The following is an 18,650-nucleotide window of genomic DNA, read 5'->3' as shown; positions in this document are numbered from 1 at the left end:
GGACACACAAAGCATGGTTCAGGAAGCAGGAGGAAGCCCCCACCACCTGCCCCTCTGCAGGAACTTGGGCTCTGTCCCACCGCTGAGCCTCCGCACGGCCCACCCCGCACAGGCACAGGTGCCCCTGTCCCTCTACCCTCCCCTTCAGGTATGTGACCTGAAAGCAAGAGTGAGGAGGGTGCTCTAGAAGAGACAGGATGCAGGCTCCAGCACTAAAATAGTTAACAGCAGCTCAGAGTGCAGCTAAACACATCACTGAAACTGGACTGACCCCTGGAATGCAAGGATAGCTTCGTGGGGGAAATCCATCCTAAACCTCAGCATGCAAACGAACTAAATGAGAGCGAAGGCGTGGAATCACCTCAATGCGGGAAACGCAGCTCATAAAGCACCACTCTTGGGCTTCCCTGGTGGCGCAGTGGTTGAGAGTCCGCCTGCCGATGCAGGGGACACGGGTTCGTGCCCCGGTCCGGGAAGATCCCACATGCCGCGGGGCGGCTGCGCCCGTGAGCCATGGCCGCTGAGCCTGCGCTGCCACAACAGTGAGAGGCCAGCGTACGGCAAAAAAAAAAAAAAGCACCACTCTTACTTTTGATAAAGAAAAATTCTCAGAGAATTAGGAATAGAAACTCTTGATTTGATAAAGATTTTTCACAGCCCACAGCATCTTTCACAGATAAACTAAGATTACTCCGTGTGAGATCAAGGTCAAGACAAGGATGCCCACTAAATTTGCTGCTATTCAACAGAGACTCAATCACTGCAATACGACAAGAAAAAAAAAATGAGAGAAGTAAGGACATCAAGGAAAAAGATAAGCTAACATTATCTGCAGACTCCAATTGAAAATGAGAAACTGCTGGAACCAGTAAAGCAAGTGAGCAAGGCTGCTGGGTATAAAAGCCAGCAGCATCCATGCCCGGGTGGAGCCTCTCCATTCTCACTCCACAAGCTCCTGCTCCAGGCAGGGAATCCTGCAATGGCTCTCCATCGTCTGGAAAGGTGATTTGTACAAAGGAATTCGTTTCAGCAGTGGCATCCTTCTCGTCACTTAAAACCTCAAGTGGACCCTAAGCGTTGGCACATGGAGCCACTCTGGCTGGAAGGAAGGGCAGAAGAGAGCGGAGAGCCTGGAGCCCTCACTCAGAAGGTGAAGCTGCGTCTCGAATAACGCCCACATGCACCTGTGCAGCCTCATGGGCTCCACAGGTGACAACGTGCAGCCCAGGCTGGAAACCCAGGCTGGCCCCACCGTAAGGTCTCTTTATTTGGAAAGACCCTCTCCAGCCACAAGCCAGAGACCTAAGCTGGACTCTGGATGAATGCCTCTGAGCCTCTCCGGGGGCCAACCCCAAGAGGCAGGGGGCCCAGCACAGCGCAGGAGCCCAAAACGTTGGGAAATCTACAACACGCCTTTCCTGAAAACAGTCTGTGAGCGCTGCTGAGGGAGCAGTCACACAGAGGGACACAAAGAAGCCTATGGGGGCTTCCCTGGTGGCGCAGTGGTTGAGAGTCGGCCTGCGGATGCAGGGGACACGGGTTCGCGCCCCGGTCCGGGAAGGTCCCACATGCCGTGGAGCGGCTGGGCCCGTGAGCCACGGCCACTAAGCCTGCACATCCGGAGCCTGTGCTCCGCAAAGGGAGAGGCCACAACAGTAAGAGGCCTGCGTACCGCAAAAAAAAAAAAAAAAAAAAAGAAGCCTATGGAAGCTCTGCCGTACGACTCATGAAAGCCCTACTGGAGAAAGTCCCAGAGGCGCTCCAGGGAGAAAGTCCTGCCCTGGTGCCAAGCTTGAGCACCAACCCGACAGGGGCCACGCCTGTCCTCCCTCTTAGGAGCTCCAACACAGCTGCAACTGCCCAGGGACAGGTTGGCCTGACCCACAGACGACCAGAGATGGCCTCCATCAGACAGCGGGGAGGCAGACACTGGCCACACGCCTGACTTCTGCAGAGGTGCCGCCCACCTGGGGGTCCTCCTGCTCAGCGTGATCCAAGATGCAAGGCCCCTTCCACCCCTCATGTCTGTGTGTGGTCAGAGCAGGGGACGGGGGCGGGAATCACTGTGGGGGAGGATGTGAGACCAGGGCACAGCTCAAAGGTGCCCAAAGACAGATTCAACATCGAGAAGACAAAAAGCCTAACACTGCCCTGATGGTAGGTGTCTATTAAGTCGTACCTCAATAGAGCTGATCAGACTAGAAGACAGCGTCACAGAGGCAACCCAGGACCTGGGCCGTTTCATCACAGCTCCGTGAGGGCTGCACGCCCTCCTCCCAGCTGTGGCTCAGACGGCCGCCAGGAACTTCCAAGAAGTCCCCACCAGAGACGTCCGAGGCCCCACCCACAAGCTTGTGAAGAGTGAGCAAACTCACCCTCTTCTGCCTGTTTGGCGCGTGCCCCACACGCCCACTGGCCAGTGGTGGGACGTAGCATGTGAGCTGCAGCACGCCTGGCTCAGGAGTCAATGTGGCGTGGGACGATCAAGGCCAAACCATCTTCCTGTCAAAAGCCAGTCAAACCCACCAGCCCAGGAGAAGGTGGAGGCGCCGCGTCCAAGGCTCTAGGAAGGATGGCTCTCTTGGCTGTGACATGGCCAGCCAGGACACACAGGTTTGTCAAAACCCATCAACTGTACATCTAAAATGGTGCCTCAAGAAAGCTGATTTCAGGCAAAGCAAAACCAAAAAATCGCTTCCCTGGGAAGATGAAACCGCACCCAGCGACCCTGCTACACCCTGGGCTGAGCAGCCACGAGGTCAGGTGCAGTTAAGAGAAAGGACCCCAGCGCCCAGCTCGCCCCTTACCAGCTCCAGCTCCGGCTGGGGCTCCTGGCCAGGCCTCGACTTCTTTGGCTGGGAGGGGCCTGCAGGGCTGGAGAAGGACTTTGGCAGTTTGGCTGAAGATGACATCAGAGGCCTCACGGACCCGGAGGGGCCCCCCAGTCGCTGTCCCCCACCCGAGAAAGGAACAAAGGGGGCTGGTGTGGGCTCCTTCGAGATCTGCTTTGCCTGAGCGTCCACCGGCTTCGGGCCCAGGCCATCCACGCGGCCAGCCCCCGGGCTCGCTGCCTCATCCTGATGGCTCACATCGCCCTGGCTGAGCTCCGCTGAATTCAGTGGAAACGGAGGGCTGCTGGCTGCCTGGTCGGCCGACAAGGAAGGGGTCGGGCTTCCTGGGCTTCTGCTCCAGGAGACCCCAGGCTCCTGCCTGCCAGTGGAATCATGTCTCTTCATGGAAAACCTGAGTGGGTAGGCCCGGAAAGCAAATGAAACTCCATACACGGAGCCCCGCGTCTCACAGTGCCAGCATCGTATCTTCTGGTGACTACCAAACCAAATTCAACCCCTGAAAGCACCCCACAGCCCTTCCCGACCCGCCTCAGCTCACGGGGGAAGAAGCGTGCGTGGGGCCGCCACGCCAGCCCGGCTGAGGGCAGATCCCCCCCACCTGATGCTGCACCCCATGGTGCCCAGCCCCCACAGACTGCAGGCGGGAGAAGCGACTGGCAAGGGTCTGGGCTTCCCCACGTTTCCTGTTTCCTTTCCCTTGAGACCGCAGTTTTCTTCACTAAACCAGACTCAGAGACCCCCCACCTGATGATGGCGCTGCCCCCGGTGAGGCCCAGTGACTGCAGCGTCGTGCTCTGCAAGGCGGCTCTACCGGTCACCTGTGAGGAAGGAACAGGACATCCTGCTGACCCCTCGCTGACTCCCCCAGCCTGGGCACTGTGTCACCAGCACCATGGGGTCCCGCAGCCAGCCACAGCTCCCAAAAGGCCTGGGTCCAGCCCCCTGCACCCCAATCTACATCCGAGCATTTGTTCGCTGGTCCATGTCTGTCTCCCCAACCCCACCCCATCCGAGGTCTGGGTGGGCAGGGCTCAGGCCGGGGTTAGGCACATCTGGCCAGCTAACCAGCCCTCTGAGGGCTGGAGCTGATCCAGGCCCAGGTGCCTGAGGCCCAGTGGTCTGTCTCCTCCAGGGGAGGACCCATCCCCCAAGGTCCCTCCCGCTCACAGCCCTGGAACCCCTGCCCCACTGAGCCCTGGGTCAGGAACCTCAAACTGGGATAAATAGGTGGGTGTGCCCTGTCTACACCAGGGGCCCCTCGGGGACAGTGGGCACCCCAGGCCAGGAAAGGGCGCTTGGCCAGGGTTGAAACAAAAAGCCCCTGTGAGCCAGGGGACAAGCGCCAAGAGGGTCCCCCGTCACGGGCGGGCGGGCGGGGACAGGCAGGGCCTCAGTGCCAGGCCAAGCCTGCACCACGCCACACTCGGTTTTGAAAAAGATCAAAACTTTGAGCAAAGCAAATATTTATTAAAATGAAACCACTTTTGTGACTCTTGGGCTTTGAGAGAAGCTGAGAAAACAAACAGGGCTCTGAGGGAGGTTTGGGAGCAGCCCGGGCGGCCCGCAGTTGGTTCCAGCGGAGCCGGCATCCTGCCTTTTTTCCATGAAACACATCATGCTTTCAGGGCCCCAGTCTGCCCATCGCTGCTTTGAAAGGTCTAAAGGAGTGAATTTTCCAGATTGGAAAGTGGGGTGGGCCCATGTGGCGGCTGGGAGGGGGCGACGGGGCGCGGGCCCGGCGGGTGGGCCCACAGCTCACCTACCTCATCTCTCATGTACACGCAAACGGGGCTGGCCTCATACGGCCGGTCCAGACACTCCCTGAGAGGGGAGAGAAGAAAGCATCACGGGTAGCCACTGCCTGGGGACACTGCTGCCCTGGGGACAGCACCCTGGCCAGCCACTGTGGGGGACCCGCCCACCCTGGCCACCCCACGGCTGGCCATCAGCCCATGGCCTGGGGGTGTCTCCCACCTGCCCACGGCCTCCCGGCTCAGAGCAAAGGGAGGACACAGAACACGGGGACGGGCGGCACCAGCCACCTCCTGGACGTGCCTTGGGTTGCTGTCAACTGTGCCCAGGGTCGGCGATGAGAAAGTCCTGGGAGGGCATGATCTGGGCTTTTATCTGAAGCTGTCCCCTGAGAAGGTTGCTGCCCCAGAAGCACCAGGAGCACTTGGCACGGATCTATCACACAAACTCCAAGGAGAGAGTGGGACAATGCCAGGACAAACAGGGAGGTGGGCAGCGGGCCCAGCCACCAACGCCCCTCCCCTATAAACCAGACCCTGAGATGGGAGGGAAGGGCCCCCAGGAAGCACAGCTGGGCAGGCTGGAGGATGGCAGGCATGCAGGCGCACCATCGCGCACACACCCTCAGGATGGCCAACACCACTCACACAGGCCTGTACCTCGACAGCTGTACCACACAGGCCTGCGACGACCAAGGGAAGTTTATTTCTGCATTTCCTGACACATACCCGTAGAACTAGCCCCCAAATAAACGCATGTCCCAGACCTAGCAGCAGTGCCCCAGGCCTGACCCTCTCCTCCGGGAAGGGTGACACAAGGCGTTGCGCCTGCCAGAGTAGGAGACCTGGAGCACCCTCAGGCCGTGCAGTGCTCCCGGCCAAGCCCAGGGCTCAGACAAGGAGGTGGCTGGGATGGGAGACACAGAGGCTCAGCTGGTGACTGTACACAGACACTCGGACACTCGACTGCCTGGGCCCGTCCCCGAGACCCGTGACACTGTCCTCTGCTCAGGTTCAGCATGTTTTCTCCCGTCTCTCTTGTTTGCTTTCAGTTTATGCTTTGCATATTCCTCAGGGCTGAGACACTCAAGCTAATCCAGAGGTTGCCGTGGGGGCCCCTGGAAGAGGTCCCCGGCCACCTCCCACAGGCTGCCGGTCCCCATGGAGCACCCCGGGCTCTCCCCAAGGCTGTGCTCACAAAGAAGCTGCTCCCCAGGGAAGGCTTCCAGCCCTCGACCAGAGCCTCATGGGGGCCGGCCATGGCGGGTGTGACCCCGCACACACAGCGTGGCCAGGCCTCAGGAAAACACAAGACCCCAAAGTGCCAGAGAGACAACCCTGACCAGGCCTACACACTCTTCATCCTGAAGCCAAAACAGAGAAAGAGTGAAGGAAGATACTCCAGCAAACAAGATCCCAGGGCTAGAGAGGAGGAAGGCGGTGGGGAGACACAGGGGTCCTGCTCCTTTCAACGGCAACAGAGACAGCAGCTTTCAGGGCTGGGCTCAGAAAGCAAGCTGACTGCCCACCACGAGACAGGCAGAGTCCCCTCTGCTCTCAGGGGTTCTGGCCAGGCGTCCTCCCTCGAAATCCTTGTCCAGGGCACCCAATGCCAGCGTGGGGACCACAAATCACAAACAGGGACGAGAGCACAGCAGCACCCGGGAAGGCCTGCCTGCCTGCTGCCCTCGGAGGCCCCTGGACATCAAACAGCAGCTCAGCTTTGATGTCGGCTCCTCCAGAGGGATCGGATTCCTGCGTGTGGGATCTGAGGAGAGGCCTGTAAACACGCCGAGGGGAGGGGCAGCCGAGATCACTTCCAGACTTTCCTGGCCAATTAACAGCGCTCTCCCATCCGGCCGAGGACAGTGGACCAGGAGGTTCCAGCTCAACGGAGAGCCGAAGCCACCACTCCCTGCAACAGACATTGCTAAAGTTCCACGTGTCTCAGAGGGAGCCTAGAGGGGACCTCCCGGGGACCCTTGTGCCCCTGGACCTGCTCCCACCCCCCAGCCCAGGCAGAGCCACTGGACGCCACTTGGCCCAAGGGATGATGCTGGGGAGGAGTGGCAGGATCTCACTCTATCTAAGGCCGGCACACCTGCTCTCGGGGCCAGGCCTGGGGCCAGCAGGGTCAGCCAGGCAGGGCAAAGGCGCTGCTGCTGCTGTGCTCTTCAACCACCATGGAGGGTGTCACCCCATAGACATGGGCCATCCGCCCACCCAGATGGCTCCTGGCAGGGCTCGCGGGGAGGTGATGCTGTGAACTGGGGGCAAGGCAGGCATCTGGAGCCCCTTCTGTTTTTGTCACCTGTTTGGGCCTGACCAAGTTGGGCTGGTACAAACTCAGGTGCCACCGACACAAGCCTGACACCACAGCACTCCCACACAAGAACAACCAAGGGCTTCCCTGGTGGCGCAGTGGTTGAGAGTCCACCTGCCGATGCAGGGGACATGGGTTCGTGCCCTGGTCCAGGAAGATCCCACATGCCGCGGAGCGGCTGGGCCCATGAGCCGTGGCCGCTGAGCCTGCGCGTCTGGAGCCTGTGCTCTGCAACGGGAGAGGCCACAGCAGTGAGAGGCCTGCGTACCGCAAAAAAAAAAAAGAACAACCAAAACTGACAAAAACCAACTGAAACTAACAGAGCTGTGACTTCAGGCTCAGAGGGGTCCCTGCTGCCACAAGGAAGCCCAGGGTGGGTGAGGCCACATCCCAAGGGGCCAGGTGACTCATCCACCACCACCCAGCAGCCCAACCCACAAAGAGATGAGGTTGTGGCCCAAGGGAGCAAGGAGGCCGAGGCTCAGCCGAATCACAGAGACTCCTCCTCCAGAGCAGACGGAGTGGGGAGTTGCAGGGGGAAGGCAGCCTCTGGCCTTCCCAAACAAGACGGGGGGTGGGGAGGTGCTGCTCGAGAGCCCTGAATCTAGGCCTCTGGCTGCCCGCCCACAAGGCTCTGGGTCTGGGCACAGCGTGACCACAGGCCGGCCCCCAACCTCAGGGGCAGCCCCTCCCTGCAGCCCGCTGTGCCCTGGGGGCCCTACGACCCTGAGAGAACAGGCAGACACCTACCTTTCCCAGGGACACTCGACTCCCTGCTTTTACTATGCATGGGATGAACACGGCTGAGATGGACCAGTGGGCTTGGCTGTGAAATGAGGCCAGGTGTAGAGGGGCAACGGGCTTCCGGGAAGAATCCAGCCTGGCATGGCATGCCTGGAGCCCTCCCTGAAGCAGATGCCCGAGAAGCAGAGAGGAGGACGGGCCAGCCCACATGGAGCCAGTGCCATCCGTGGCGGCTACCCGTCCACACGGGTGCCGAGCACGCGCAGGGCAGCTGGCCCAGAAGGAGGCCAGCTCCAAGTGTGAGACACACCGGATTTCAAAGACCTCCTACCAACAAAGAATGTAAAATATCTCCTTTTTCCTGTTGATTACACGTTCAGAGAATATTTTGGATATACTGAGTCAAGTTAATTATATTCCTAAAATTAATTACACCTGTTTTTACTTTCCTTTGATGTGGCTACCAGAAAATTCTGAATTACCTCCATGTCCCGCACATGTGGCCCACATGGCATGTCCAGTGGACAGTTCATTGCTCCAGATGCTAGGGTCAGGGCCGGGCCACCATCCACCCTGATCCCCATGCATAGGACCTGCCTCCTGACCAACAGTGGATCCAGGGTGCTGTGCTCATCTCCCACAGCTCCTGGCCATGCACGGCACCAGCTGCTCTGGGACTCTTACTGCTCCCAAAAGCATCAAGTGAGAAAAACTAGCTTCCTACTTGTCCCACTCTGTGGGGACTTGGACACTTGAAATTCCCAGAGCTTCCTGCCCCCGGCCAGCAAGGGAGCTGCTGTGAGCCAGCCAGAGCTCCCTTGCCTCACCGGACCTGTCAGGCAGCTGCCCCCCATGTTGGCAGGCCCTTGCAGTGGTGGGCAGCTGATGCAGCCCCTGCACAGCCCCAGCATGGTTTCGCCAGCTCACTGGGCATCTGGCCATGACGTTGGGGCTGAAGACGCTGCCCTCCCTCCCTCATCTGAACCTTGCTTCACGGTTAGGGAGTGCCAGCTTCCAAGGAAAGGCCCGGACCTGCACTTCCGGAGATGAAGCCGAGACAAGTCCCCATTTGCTGGGCCAGCAATTCTGCCTCCAGAGTAAATTCTCAGGGCGGAGTGGGGCACAGACCTCCAGCTGCCCACAGGATGGGCTGGGCGCGCGCGCGCACACACACACAGGACAGGACTGCACAGCCATGGAAACGATGCTGAGGGCATTTCCAAAAAAAACGCAGAACAGTCACAGCAAGAAAGAGAGGGTGCGTGCTGTGCCGTGCTCAACGCCGCACGAGAGTCAAGAATTCGTCCCTGCGTGACGACCCCTCCCAGGGCCCACATCCTCCTGATGTCACCTCGCTTCTTATGCCGCTGTCCCCACTGCCCCCACATTCTGTTTCTTGTATCTTAAACCCAGGTTACTGAGTCAGTCAGTCCTGAGAGGCTCGTGTGAACCAGTGTTCCCAGCACCTCGGCCCCTCCACAGAGGCAGCCCCCAGACCGCCCAGCCAACAACTCGAGGGCCAGATGGGAGCATCAGGCTTCATCATGACAGGGCGACCCTGGCTCCCCAGGCCAACAGCTGAGGAACCACCCAGTCTTCCCGGGGGGATGGACCCCGTACCATGGAGCCCCGTCTCCTCCCTCTGGGTTACTCCTCCTTTTGGTGGTCACAGCCTAAGCGGGGGGCCTGGCAACATGGGCTCCCACCACGCCTGTGTCTGGGGCCCAGGCGTCAGCCCCCCACGCCCCTCGTCTGCCTGCTTCTGGGTGGACCTGCCCGCCTGCCCTTTGGTGGAGCAGTTAGCAGCTTGCTCAGAGGGTGTGTGCGGTAAATGGGTGACCTTTGTGTCTAAAAATGGCTTTGTTTCATCCTCACCCTTCAACAATCTAGCAAAATAGAGAATTCTAGAACAAATGAATTTCCTACAGTATTCTGAAGGCACTGCTTGGCCACCTTCCTGGTGGTGCCACAGGGAGCCTGAGGCCTTTGTGCAGGACTGCTGTCCCTCTCTGAGCGTGGGGAACCATCCCATCATCTCCAGCTCCTGATGAGTTACAGTGATGCCACCAGATGAGGCCCCACTGGTACAGGCATAGCCGGCCTGTCACTCTGGAAACTCATGCCGTTCGGTTCCAGGACGGTTTCCCACCATCTTCACCAGCTTCCTCCTGTGCTTCTGTTTTATTTCTAGAGATGCAGTATCAGGAGCCAGCGGCCTGTCCTGTCCCAAGTCCCCTTCCTCTGGCCTCCATCCTGTGCTTGGCCGCCTGGCTCTGTGGCTCCTCCCAGGAGGAGGGATGGCAGGGACCCTGCACCCCAGGTCCAAGCATCGGCTCCCAAGCCTCGAGTGGCGGACCCCACGTGCCCTCAGGCATTTGCCACCTCGGAAAGAATGCGCTCAGTCAGGCTGCAGACCAGCCAGTCACACCGGCTAACCCTCAGGCGCGTGAGTAGAACGGCATATCCTCGGACCACCGGCCACTCCCAGACACGCGGCACCCTGTCATGTGTGACAGGGATTGTGCCGTTTGATCCATAGCTGTGGCTGACCCCTGCACCTTCTACTGCAGCTTTCCGATCCACTTCCAAGGGCTCTTCCTTTTTTTTTTTTTTTTTTTTTTGCAGCACGCGGGGCTCTCACTGTTGTGGCCTCTCCCGTTGCGGAGCACAGGCTCCGGATGCGCAGGCTCAGAGGCCATGGCTCACGGGCCCAGCCGCTCCACGGCATGTGGGATCCTCCGAGACCGGGGCACGAACCCGTGTCCCCTGCATTGGCAGGCGGACCCTCAACCACTGCGCCACCAGGGAAGCCCTTCCTTATCTTTGAATGTTTCTTTTTAATAGCATCCAGCTCCAGTTCCAACAGCCCCTCCATCCTCGGAGAACAGGAACAAATGCTGTCACCCGTCCTGACAGCTGCCATCTCTTCCTGTCTGTCTGCATTAGCCTCTCACGTCAGCCTTGCTCAAATGTCTGGGCACCTTTGGCTGTGGGCTCCTGTTTACGCCCAGGGCTCTGGCTGCAGTGCAGCTATCAGTATCCAGGTGGTGATCTGGGGAGCCACCCATGCCCCCAACATTGGGAGCTTCCACCATTTTGGAAGCCACATGGGGGGCTCACGCTCACCTACCCCGGTTCTCGGGACAGCAAGGGCATCCCCAGTCCAGAGAGCCCCACCCTACCCAGGGAACCAGCTCTGGCACCAGCAGCATGGAGTGCGAGGGGATCTAGGACCCCACGTCATCCAGCGCCTGCCCTGGCCACCCCCCTGCCACCCCTGGCCCCTTGTCACCCTCCCCACCCACGTCCAGGTGCTGTCACTGCCTCAGCTCCTGCTCTCTCCATCCTCCAGGCTGTATCTCTGTAAAGTCCTTTAATGACGTTTTAGTTGCCTTTTGGGAGGGAGAAGAATCACAAGCTGTGTTCCATGTGTTTCTCCTCTCCTTATTTCTGCCCCAGGGCCTTTGCACTTGCTGCTCCTTTGGCCCAGATGTCTCCTTCTCAGATCCTAGTGCAGCTGGCTCCTCCACGACCTTCCCCACCACCTCCCAAGGCATCTTCCCTTCTTCTTTGTGATAGCTTCTGATAGTTTCTTCTGGTAGTTCTGTATACCTGCCTATTAGCTATGGGAGACCAGGACTAACTTCCTACTAGAGCCCCAGCCAAGCCTGTGCTGAATAAATGAAAGAAGGAAGTAGAAACAGAGCAGAGGCCCCATCTTTTCAGCAGCTGAGAAGGCAGGTGCTGGCAACCCAGGCCCTGGGCTTTGAGGAGCCCCCTCCTCCCCTGGGTCTCTGTTTCTTCTTCTGAAAACAAGGGTAACAGCAGCCTGACCCCCCCAGCTGACAGAGGAACCAGTCAGACAACAGGTGCCAAGAGCAGTAGAGTGAGGTGGCAGCCTATGTACTCATTTTAGAAGCCCTAATACTGTCAGAAGCCACCTGAGTGGGGGCAGAGTTCTCTCAGGAGAGCATCTGGGTAGGAAGCAGAAGCTGGCTGCAGGGGCGGCATCCCCGGCTACCCAGGACCAGGCTCATAGGAGGGGAAGGGGCCAGCTGGTCTTTGCACAGCAGCCCACCGTGGCCTCGTCATAGAAAGAACTGGCAACAGGGGGACACCAGCACATCAGATACGGGGAGAGGAGTTCCATGGGAGCGGCTGAGGTGGGGGAGCAGGAATCTGGATGCTGGGACAGCAGGGGCAGTGGGTGCCACATCAGATCAGAGCAGGCTTTCCTAGAGGGCCTGTCACCGTGATGGCCCTACCCAGAGCCCCTTCTTCTGCACAGACAAACTGTGGGCAAGGTCCTGTTCTCGGCACTTGAGACACATTAACTCATCTCATCCTCACATCACCCCTGCGAGGCCCACAGAGGGCAAACAACTTGCCCACGGCCACACAGCAACCACTACACCCTCTCACGGTCCCTTCCATTCTGTTGGTTGAGACCTTTAAAAGTGGACAAAGTCTTCCATCCCACAATGAAAAACCAAAACTTAGAAGACTACCATTTTGACACACTCAGAAATAAAGTTTAAACCATTAATCACCAGATAGAAACTGACACATGTTAACTGTCATCAAGATGTTTTCTTTAAATACGGCCCATTCTCACGACAAGGAAGTTTTACACCTGCAACATTTGTCAGCTGAGAAGCCCAGCACCCCACTTCTCCCCTGACTGCTCACCACACAGGTGGGGACCTCTTGGGTTCCCCACAAGCTCTTCCAGAAGGGCACGGCCTGGCTATCATACCAGGACACCAAGTAAAAAAGATGAGCTACTGGTGACCAGCACCTGCTGGTATGAAGTCAAAGCAAAGCTCAGGCTTGTGGCCCTGGACTAGCCCCAGTGACCGTGGCAGCATCCCCAGGGCAGAGGGAGGCAGAGCCCCAAACCTGCTCACTGACACTTACCTGATCTGGGCAAAACGGCAGAGAAGCTCCCAGAGTGTCTGGCCTGAGCAGAAAGTGTCTTGCAACCTGGAGCCATCATCCAACTGCAGAGCAATGCGCACCTGAGGGGCGAGATACAGGAACCAAGTCAGGAAGAGGAGCAGCTATCCCAGCTGGACCCCAGACCAAGTCTGATCCTTAGGGCACAGGCGGAGGGCATTGTGTTTGCTGAATTTTAGTAAGGGAGCACACTGCCTTACAGGATAATTTTAACAATTATCTCCCTAAATAGTGACACAAGTCTATAACCCACAAGGGGGTAAATTCTCCTCTGGTCCCTCTGTTGAACAACAGACACACTAAAGCACGAGTGCAGAGACCCAAGGTAAGGACCTTGCACAGCCCCACCTGTCACAGCCCAGCGCATGACTCTCTAGGTCATTGCTACTCCTGCCCTTCTAGCCAAGGGACTCCTCAAGGGCACGTTTATTTACATTAAATCCCAATAACAAACAAAGGAGGAACTGTTTTGTGGGAAGAAACTGCGAGGGGGTCTCCAGCACACCCAAGGAACCCACAAGGGAAGTCAGGGTGCTTCCATGTGAAAGGCTGAGAACCACAACTGTAATGGAAAAAGAGGTGTATTAATAAGCTCAGCCCCAGGCGCCTGACTCCTGGTGGGCTCTGGACAGAGAACTAACACCCCAGGGCCTGAGCCTCCTTGCCTCTCGACATGGATGAAAACCACTTCCCTGCAGTGTTGGGAGAATTTGCAGTTTTGTATGTAAAGGACCCACTTGTGCACAAGAGAGCAGCTATCACCATGATTCTTGTCTCTATCCACAGTAACCCTAGTGTCATTCACTAAATCCCTAGGACATAAAAGTTACTGATTTGGTAGAAAGCAGTGGACTGCAGTCAGGAGACTCGGGCTGTGGTCTACCCAAGACTGGTCAGAGGAAGCCTGCGCCCCTGAGCTGGGTGTCCTCGTCCCAGAAGTGAGGCTCCACTGGACACCGCACAGAGTCCTGTGGGCTCTAAGACTCTTGGTGATTTTCTGACCAGAAACATCAGGTCGTATGGTGGATGCTACCAGCACGCTGATACAGACACAGCACAATTAACCGCCTCTCCACCCCCCACCCCCAAAAAACATTCAGCACAAAGAATGAAAAGTCTCATTTCCAATCATCAGCTTTTGGAGTAGAAAAGTGGCTCTGGCCTAACTTAGAGAAGGCAGCCTCACCCAAGGACAAGGACAAGTGCCTCGCCTGCACAGCCCTCTGAAACAGCCCACGCTCCACACCCCGTCTGCTCGGCCTGCTGATACATCCTGCGGCCCAAATGGTCTGAATGGAAGAGCCGGGAGGAGCAGTGAAGCCAGTCCCTCCTTGAGAGCCACCTACCATGTTCTCGGGCCCCTCGCGGCTCCGGGAGATGGGCACCATCTCCAGCTTGGCGTTATTGGGCAGATTGGCAAATCTCCACTGGAGAGAGAGGTCAAGCACATTCCTCTGAAACCTGCAAAACAGACCAAAGCCACAGGCTGCCCGCCGACCCAAACACAGCCCAGCCCTGCCGGGACCACGGCACAAGCAGAGTGACGCCCACGTCTGGCTAGCAATTCCACAGCCCATGGCGCCAAGGCTGCAGGAACAGAGTGACGGCCAGCAAGCCTGCAGAGACAGGGTGGGTCCCTGACTCCAGCAGTGGGTCTTCCAAAGGAAAGAGAGAGTGAGCATTGATACAGTTCAGGCAAGAACAGAGAGAACACAGACAGGTCACCCCTGGGGCAAACCGAGGGCCTGCTCTTTCAGACTGTGAAGCAGCAACCAGCCCAAGTACAAACTCAGAAGATAAAAGCGCACGTGGGCATGACTAAGGGGTGTGCACCATGCTCTGCGCAGAAAAGTTCTAACAGAACGATGCCTTGTCGCCACTGCTCGGAGCTGCAGCAGTCTGGCCACTGTGGCCACTCTCCCTGTGCTGCTGGCCATCAGCCAAAATGACCCGCTCCTGTCACTCCTGCTTCCTGCTACCCTTGGAAGCAGGGCCACAACCCCAAAGACCAGTGACAGAGGCAAAAGTTCTAGAGAACCACAAATGGAATGACCGGGCCTGAAGTCTCCATGGAGAGCCAGGCCCTCACGGTGGCTGAGATTCACAGATGAAGGGCTGAGACCGCCATTCCTAGCTCACAAAGCCAGGTCCTCCAACCCTGGAGCAGCCCTTCAGTCTCTCTGCCTGTGTCCTGCATGTTTTAGCTGCTGCACAGGGACCTGGCAGCTTAGAGCTTCCAACAGATGAGGAAGAGGCCCACATGGGCTTGCAGCCTCCTCTGACCCTCATGCATAGAGCTCCTGGATCCAAGGAGGGATGGTTCTTGGAAGGAACTGAGGGGAGCGAAGTGAACTGGTGAGTCAGGGCGGAAATATCCACAGCCAGGAGAGAAGGGCAGGTGGAGAATCCAGGGACCTCCGAGACGCCTGCTGCTCTCTATTGACAGCCTGCCCTCCCGAGACGCACAGTCAGGGTCGTGGTCACCCTACTTCACAAACAGGAAACTCAGATGAGAAGTGCCAGTAGGTAGCCCAGGCCACCCAAAGGCAGTGCTGGGACCACAATCTGCAGCTCTTGATATCCATCTCAGATCATACCTCTTTGGTGGACTGACAGGGAGGCAGATACCCACTCCTGAGAAGAGGAGAGAGAGGAAGGGGCGTGGGCTTTGAAGGCCTGGACACTGCCTCACCCGTGGGCAGGGAGGGTGGCGGTCAGGTGGCCCTGGAGCCTGAGTGACCCTGGGCCCTCTCCTCCTGACCCCCTTAGCTCCCAGGAACCCTACAGGAAGGAGAACCACCACTGTTAACCCTATAGATCACTTGGGTCTCAGAAAAGCTCCTGCCCACAGTAGAAAATAGTTCTGCCGTGTGGCCTTGACTTTACAAGAGACAGACAGCAGCCAGAATAAGTCACCAGAAGAGGGAAAAAGAGAACTTATTTATGTCTCTCAGAAATCAGACTGTGAGCTCTATTTTCAATGAACGTTTAGGGGAAAAACTACAGCACTAGTGAGAGAATGTGAGCTTTGAATACACACAAAGTGGTCACCCGATGGCATGAATGCCAAGATGCCTTTGGAAACAATGGTTTTCTGAACATGAATAGGGCGTTTAGAAGACTTGGGAAAGAAACACCTTTGATACCCATCTTCAACACTGGCTGGAAATTGCCTTATAACAACCTCAACGTCAAGTGCAAGACAGGACAGATGACCTAAGGAAAACCCGAGAAGCGGGGCTCAGAGCTCTGGAGATGAGAGGAAGGGGTCTCACACACGTGCACACACATGCGTGTGCAAAACGCTGCCTTCGGTAGCAGTGGCAGCAGTTTTTAAACAAATTACACAGTCGGTGGATACAAAGGAGACAAGAGAAAAATCAATACCTGTTGTAACAGTCCAACCAGGCACCACGTGGAGATCTCAGGCAGGTTCAGGGAGAGCAAAGAAAGGGCACACAGCTCTGTGACAGGATGCCAGGGGACAGCCCAGCACTGGCCCTAGGATTCTCGGTGGCAAGAGGCAGAGATCTGGGATGACGTGAGGGCATCTCCACTCACACCTCCTCTGCAGAGCCCTACGTGAGAGGCAGCACGGGCCAGGTCTAGCAGAGCAGGCTCCCACCCCTTGGGCTCCTCTCTACCCCTGAATGTGAGGACAGCCAAACAGTGAAGGACACGCCGCTGCTAAGATTGGAAGCTCCCCATACGGGACAGAAATCCATACCAACCAGTGAGGCGTTTTGAGCCTTTCATTGCCTTAGACCCCACAAGAATCTGGTAAAAGCCCTCTCTTTGGAAAGATGCCTGCACACAAAGACCCATGCACACAACTCCAGAGTCTGTGAGCCCACCAGAACCCACCTACAGTTTGCAGGTTTCTTCCCATTTCTCCATGACCACCTCCTCTTGCCCTCAGAGCTCCACCAGGAACTTACACAACCAAATGCACAAAAGCCCTCTGCAGTGAGTAGAATGGTGGCCCCTAAAGAGACATATCCACATCCTAACACCCAGAACTCATGAATGTGCCTTATTTGGAAACAAGGCCTTTGCAGATGTAATTAAGGATCTTGAGATGAGGTCATCCTGGATTACATGGTAGCCCCTAAATTCAAAGACAAGTAGCCTTATAAGAGACAAAAGAGGAGAGACACAAACACACAGGAAGCAGGGAGGCAGAGACTGGAGGGAGGCGGCCACAAGCCCAGGGACGCCTGGAGCCCCCAAAAGCTGAAAGAGGCAAGACAGGTGCCTCCCCTAGACCTCTGGAGGGAGTGCGGCCCCACCAACACCATCATTAGGGGCTTCTAGCCTCCAGAGGGTGAGAGAATAAACCTTGTGGGTTTAAGCCTCAGCAGGGCCCTGCGGGAAGGGTGGATGGATTTGGAGCCCGAGGCCCGGCCAAAGCAAACTCACTTCAGGTCGTACTCGTTGGGGTTGAAGTCCTGCCGATGGCACGTGTCCTCCAGGACCTAGGGGTGAGATGAGGGCATGAGCCACTGTATCTGGCCTGGTGGGCCCCGGCGGGGGTAGGCAAGTGACACTGAGGCAGCCAAGGGCACAGAGTCCACCTCTTGGAGAGCCGGTCGGCTCTGTAGGACTAAGCCTAATACAAGCCAGGTGATGGACCGTCCACTCAACAGCTCCACACATCTCACCTGCAAATCCTGCTCACTCTCCTCCTCCTCACTGGGCCTGCTTTGTCAACCCAGCTCTGTGGGACCCAACAAACCGGGTCCCCAACAAACCCGGCACCACAGACATCTTCCTACACTCGGGGACACCCCACACACAGAGAATAAAGTTCAAACTCCACAGAGACCCAGCTCGAGTGGGTCCTAGGTGCCTCCCTGGGCGGGAGCCCCAGTCCCTACCCTGCACACACTGAGTTACCATTCATCGTCTCAGCCCCCTGCACCACCGTGTATGTGCACCGTCCCCTACACTTCAGGGTCCAACAAGCATTTCCAACGTAATGCAATCGACGTCCGCCAGGTGCCCGGTGAAGTGCTGCGAGTGACTCAGCACACCCGGCCACAGCACACCGAGACGAAGGGCGACCCCGGGGTGGGGACAAGGTTCGGGGGCCCTCGGAGGCGGGCTCGGAGGACCGCGAGCTCGGGTGGGGGTGGCAGAGGCCGCGACCCCTGACAGCCCCTGAGTGCGGCGCCCCCGCCCCCACGGACCCGGAGCCCGGCGCGGAAGTGGGCGGGCCCACCGCGCCAGGAGGCCGCTCATTGGACGTCGCAGACCCCGCCCCGAGGGTCCCGCCCGGCCCCGCCCCGCGGCCCTCGCAGGAACCGCAGGAGCGGCCGGCGCCGAGTCGCGGCCGTCGCGTCCCTGCTTGCCGCCCGCCGCCCGCCCGCGGCCGCACCTGCAGTAGCACTGTGCTCGGCGTCACCTTCACCGTGTGGCGCCGCCCGTTCGGGGCCAGCACCGACACCGCAGAGCCCCCGCTGCCCGCCGGGGCCGCCATCTTCTCCTCACGTGACCTGCCGCCGCCCGCCCAGCGTCAAACTTTATCCGCAACAGCCGGACGCACAGCCTCGCGGCATCGGGGGCGGGCCCTGGGGCGGGGCGGGGCCAGCGCGCCTCCGGGCCCGCCCCTGCCTGGCCACGCCCCCGGTGCTTTCGCGGGGCCCGCGAGCGCGCGCCCGACGTTAGATAGGCGCGGTCACTCCAGCGCGGCCACGTGGCCCGGTTCTGGGCCGGCGGTGCGGGCAGCGAGTGCGTCTAGGCCTCGGCTCCCTGTCCTCGCCGGCCCGTCCTGGGTCCCACTGCCCCCCTTCCTGCCCCCTCTGGTCCCGAGGGGTAGGGTCAGGCCCGGTACCCCTGCGGAGTGAATGCCTGCCGGCCGTGGGGTGGTGTCAAGGTCAGGGAGCAGCTGCCAGGAAAGGCCGGCCAGAAACTCCAAACCAGAGAGCAGATTCAATGAAAGTCTGTGACGAGCATTGTGCCTGTCCGTGCTCTCACTCTGCCAGCAGCTAAACTCTTGACAGAACTTGTACCCCAATTCCACCT

General features: G+C 58.4%; 1 protein-coding gene across 8 annotated transcripts in view; it reads right to left on the bottom strand.

Annotated features, from left to right (window-relative positions):
* Nucleotides 1-18,173, bottom strand: part of ASPSCR1 (ASPSCR1 tether for SLC2A4, UBX domain containing) — a 30,997-nt gene extending 12,824 nt beyond the window's left edge. For 3 of the 8 annotated variants that reach the window (XM_030843238.3, XM_030843239.3, XM_030843240.3), the window contains exons 1-7: nucleotides 18,004-18,173; nucleotides 17,046-17,101; nucleotides 13,973-14,087; nucleotides 12,588-12,688; nucleotides 4,616-4,673; nucleotides 3,597-3,670; nucleotides 2,808-3,243 (exon numbers count right to left, since the gene is read on the bottom strand). In XM_030843238.3, coding sequence (XP_030699098.1) covers nucleotides 2,808-3,243; nucleotides 3,597-3,670; nucleotides 4,616-4,673; nucleotides 12,588-12,688; nucleotides 13,973-14,087; nucleotides 17,046-17,101; nucleotides 18,004-18,105 — 942 coding nt within the window. In that variant the 5' untranslated portion in view covers nucleotides 18,106-18,173. Of the gene's footprint in view, nucleotides 1-2,807; nucleotides 3,244-3,596; nucleotides 3,671-4,615; nucleotides 4,674-12,587; nucleotides 12,689-13,972; nucleotides 14,088-16,013; nucleotides 16,205-17,045; nucleotides 17,102-17,522; nucleotides 17,806-18,003 lie in introns of those variants that run through there. The other 5 variants (XR_004036429.3, XM_030843242.3, XM_060290312.2 and 2 more) reach the window with 4 other exon arrangements.
* Nucleotides 18,174-18,650: the final 477 nt, after the last annotated feature.

This window comes from Globicephala melas, chromosome 20 (assembly GCF_963455315.2).
Source record: "Globicephala melas chromosome 20, mGloMel1.2, whole genome shotgun sequence".
Classification (NCBI taxonomy): domain Eukaryota; kingdom Metazoa; phylum Chordata; class Mammalia; order Artiodactyla; family Delphinidae; genus Globicephala; species Globicephala melas.
This window is presented reverse-complemented; position numbering and strand designations above follow the sequence as displayed.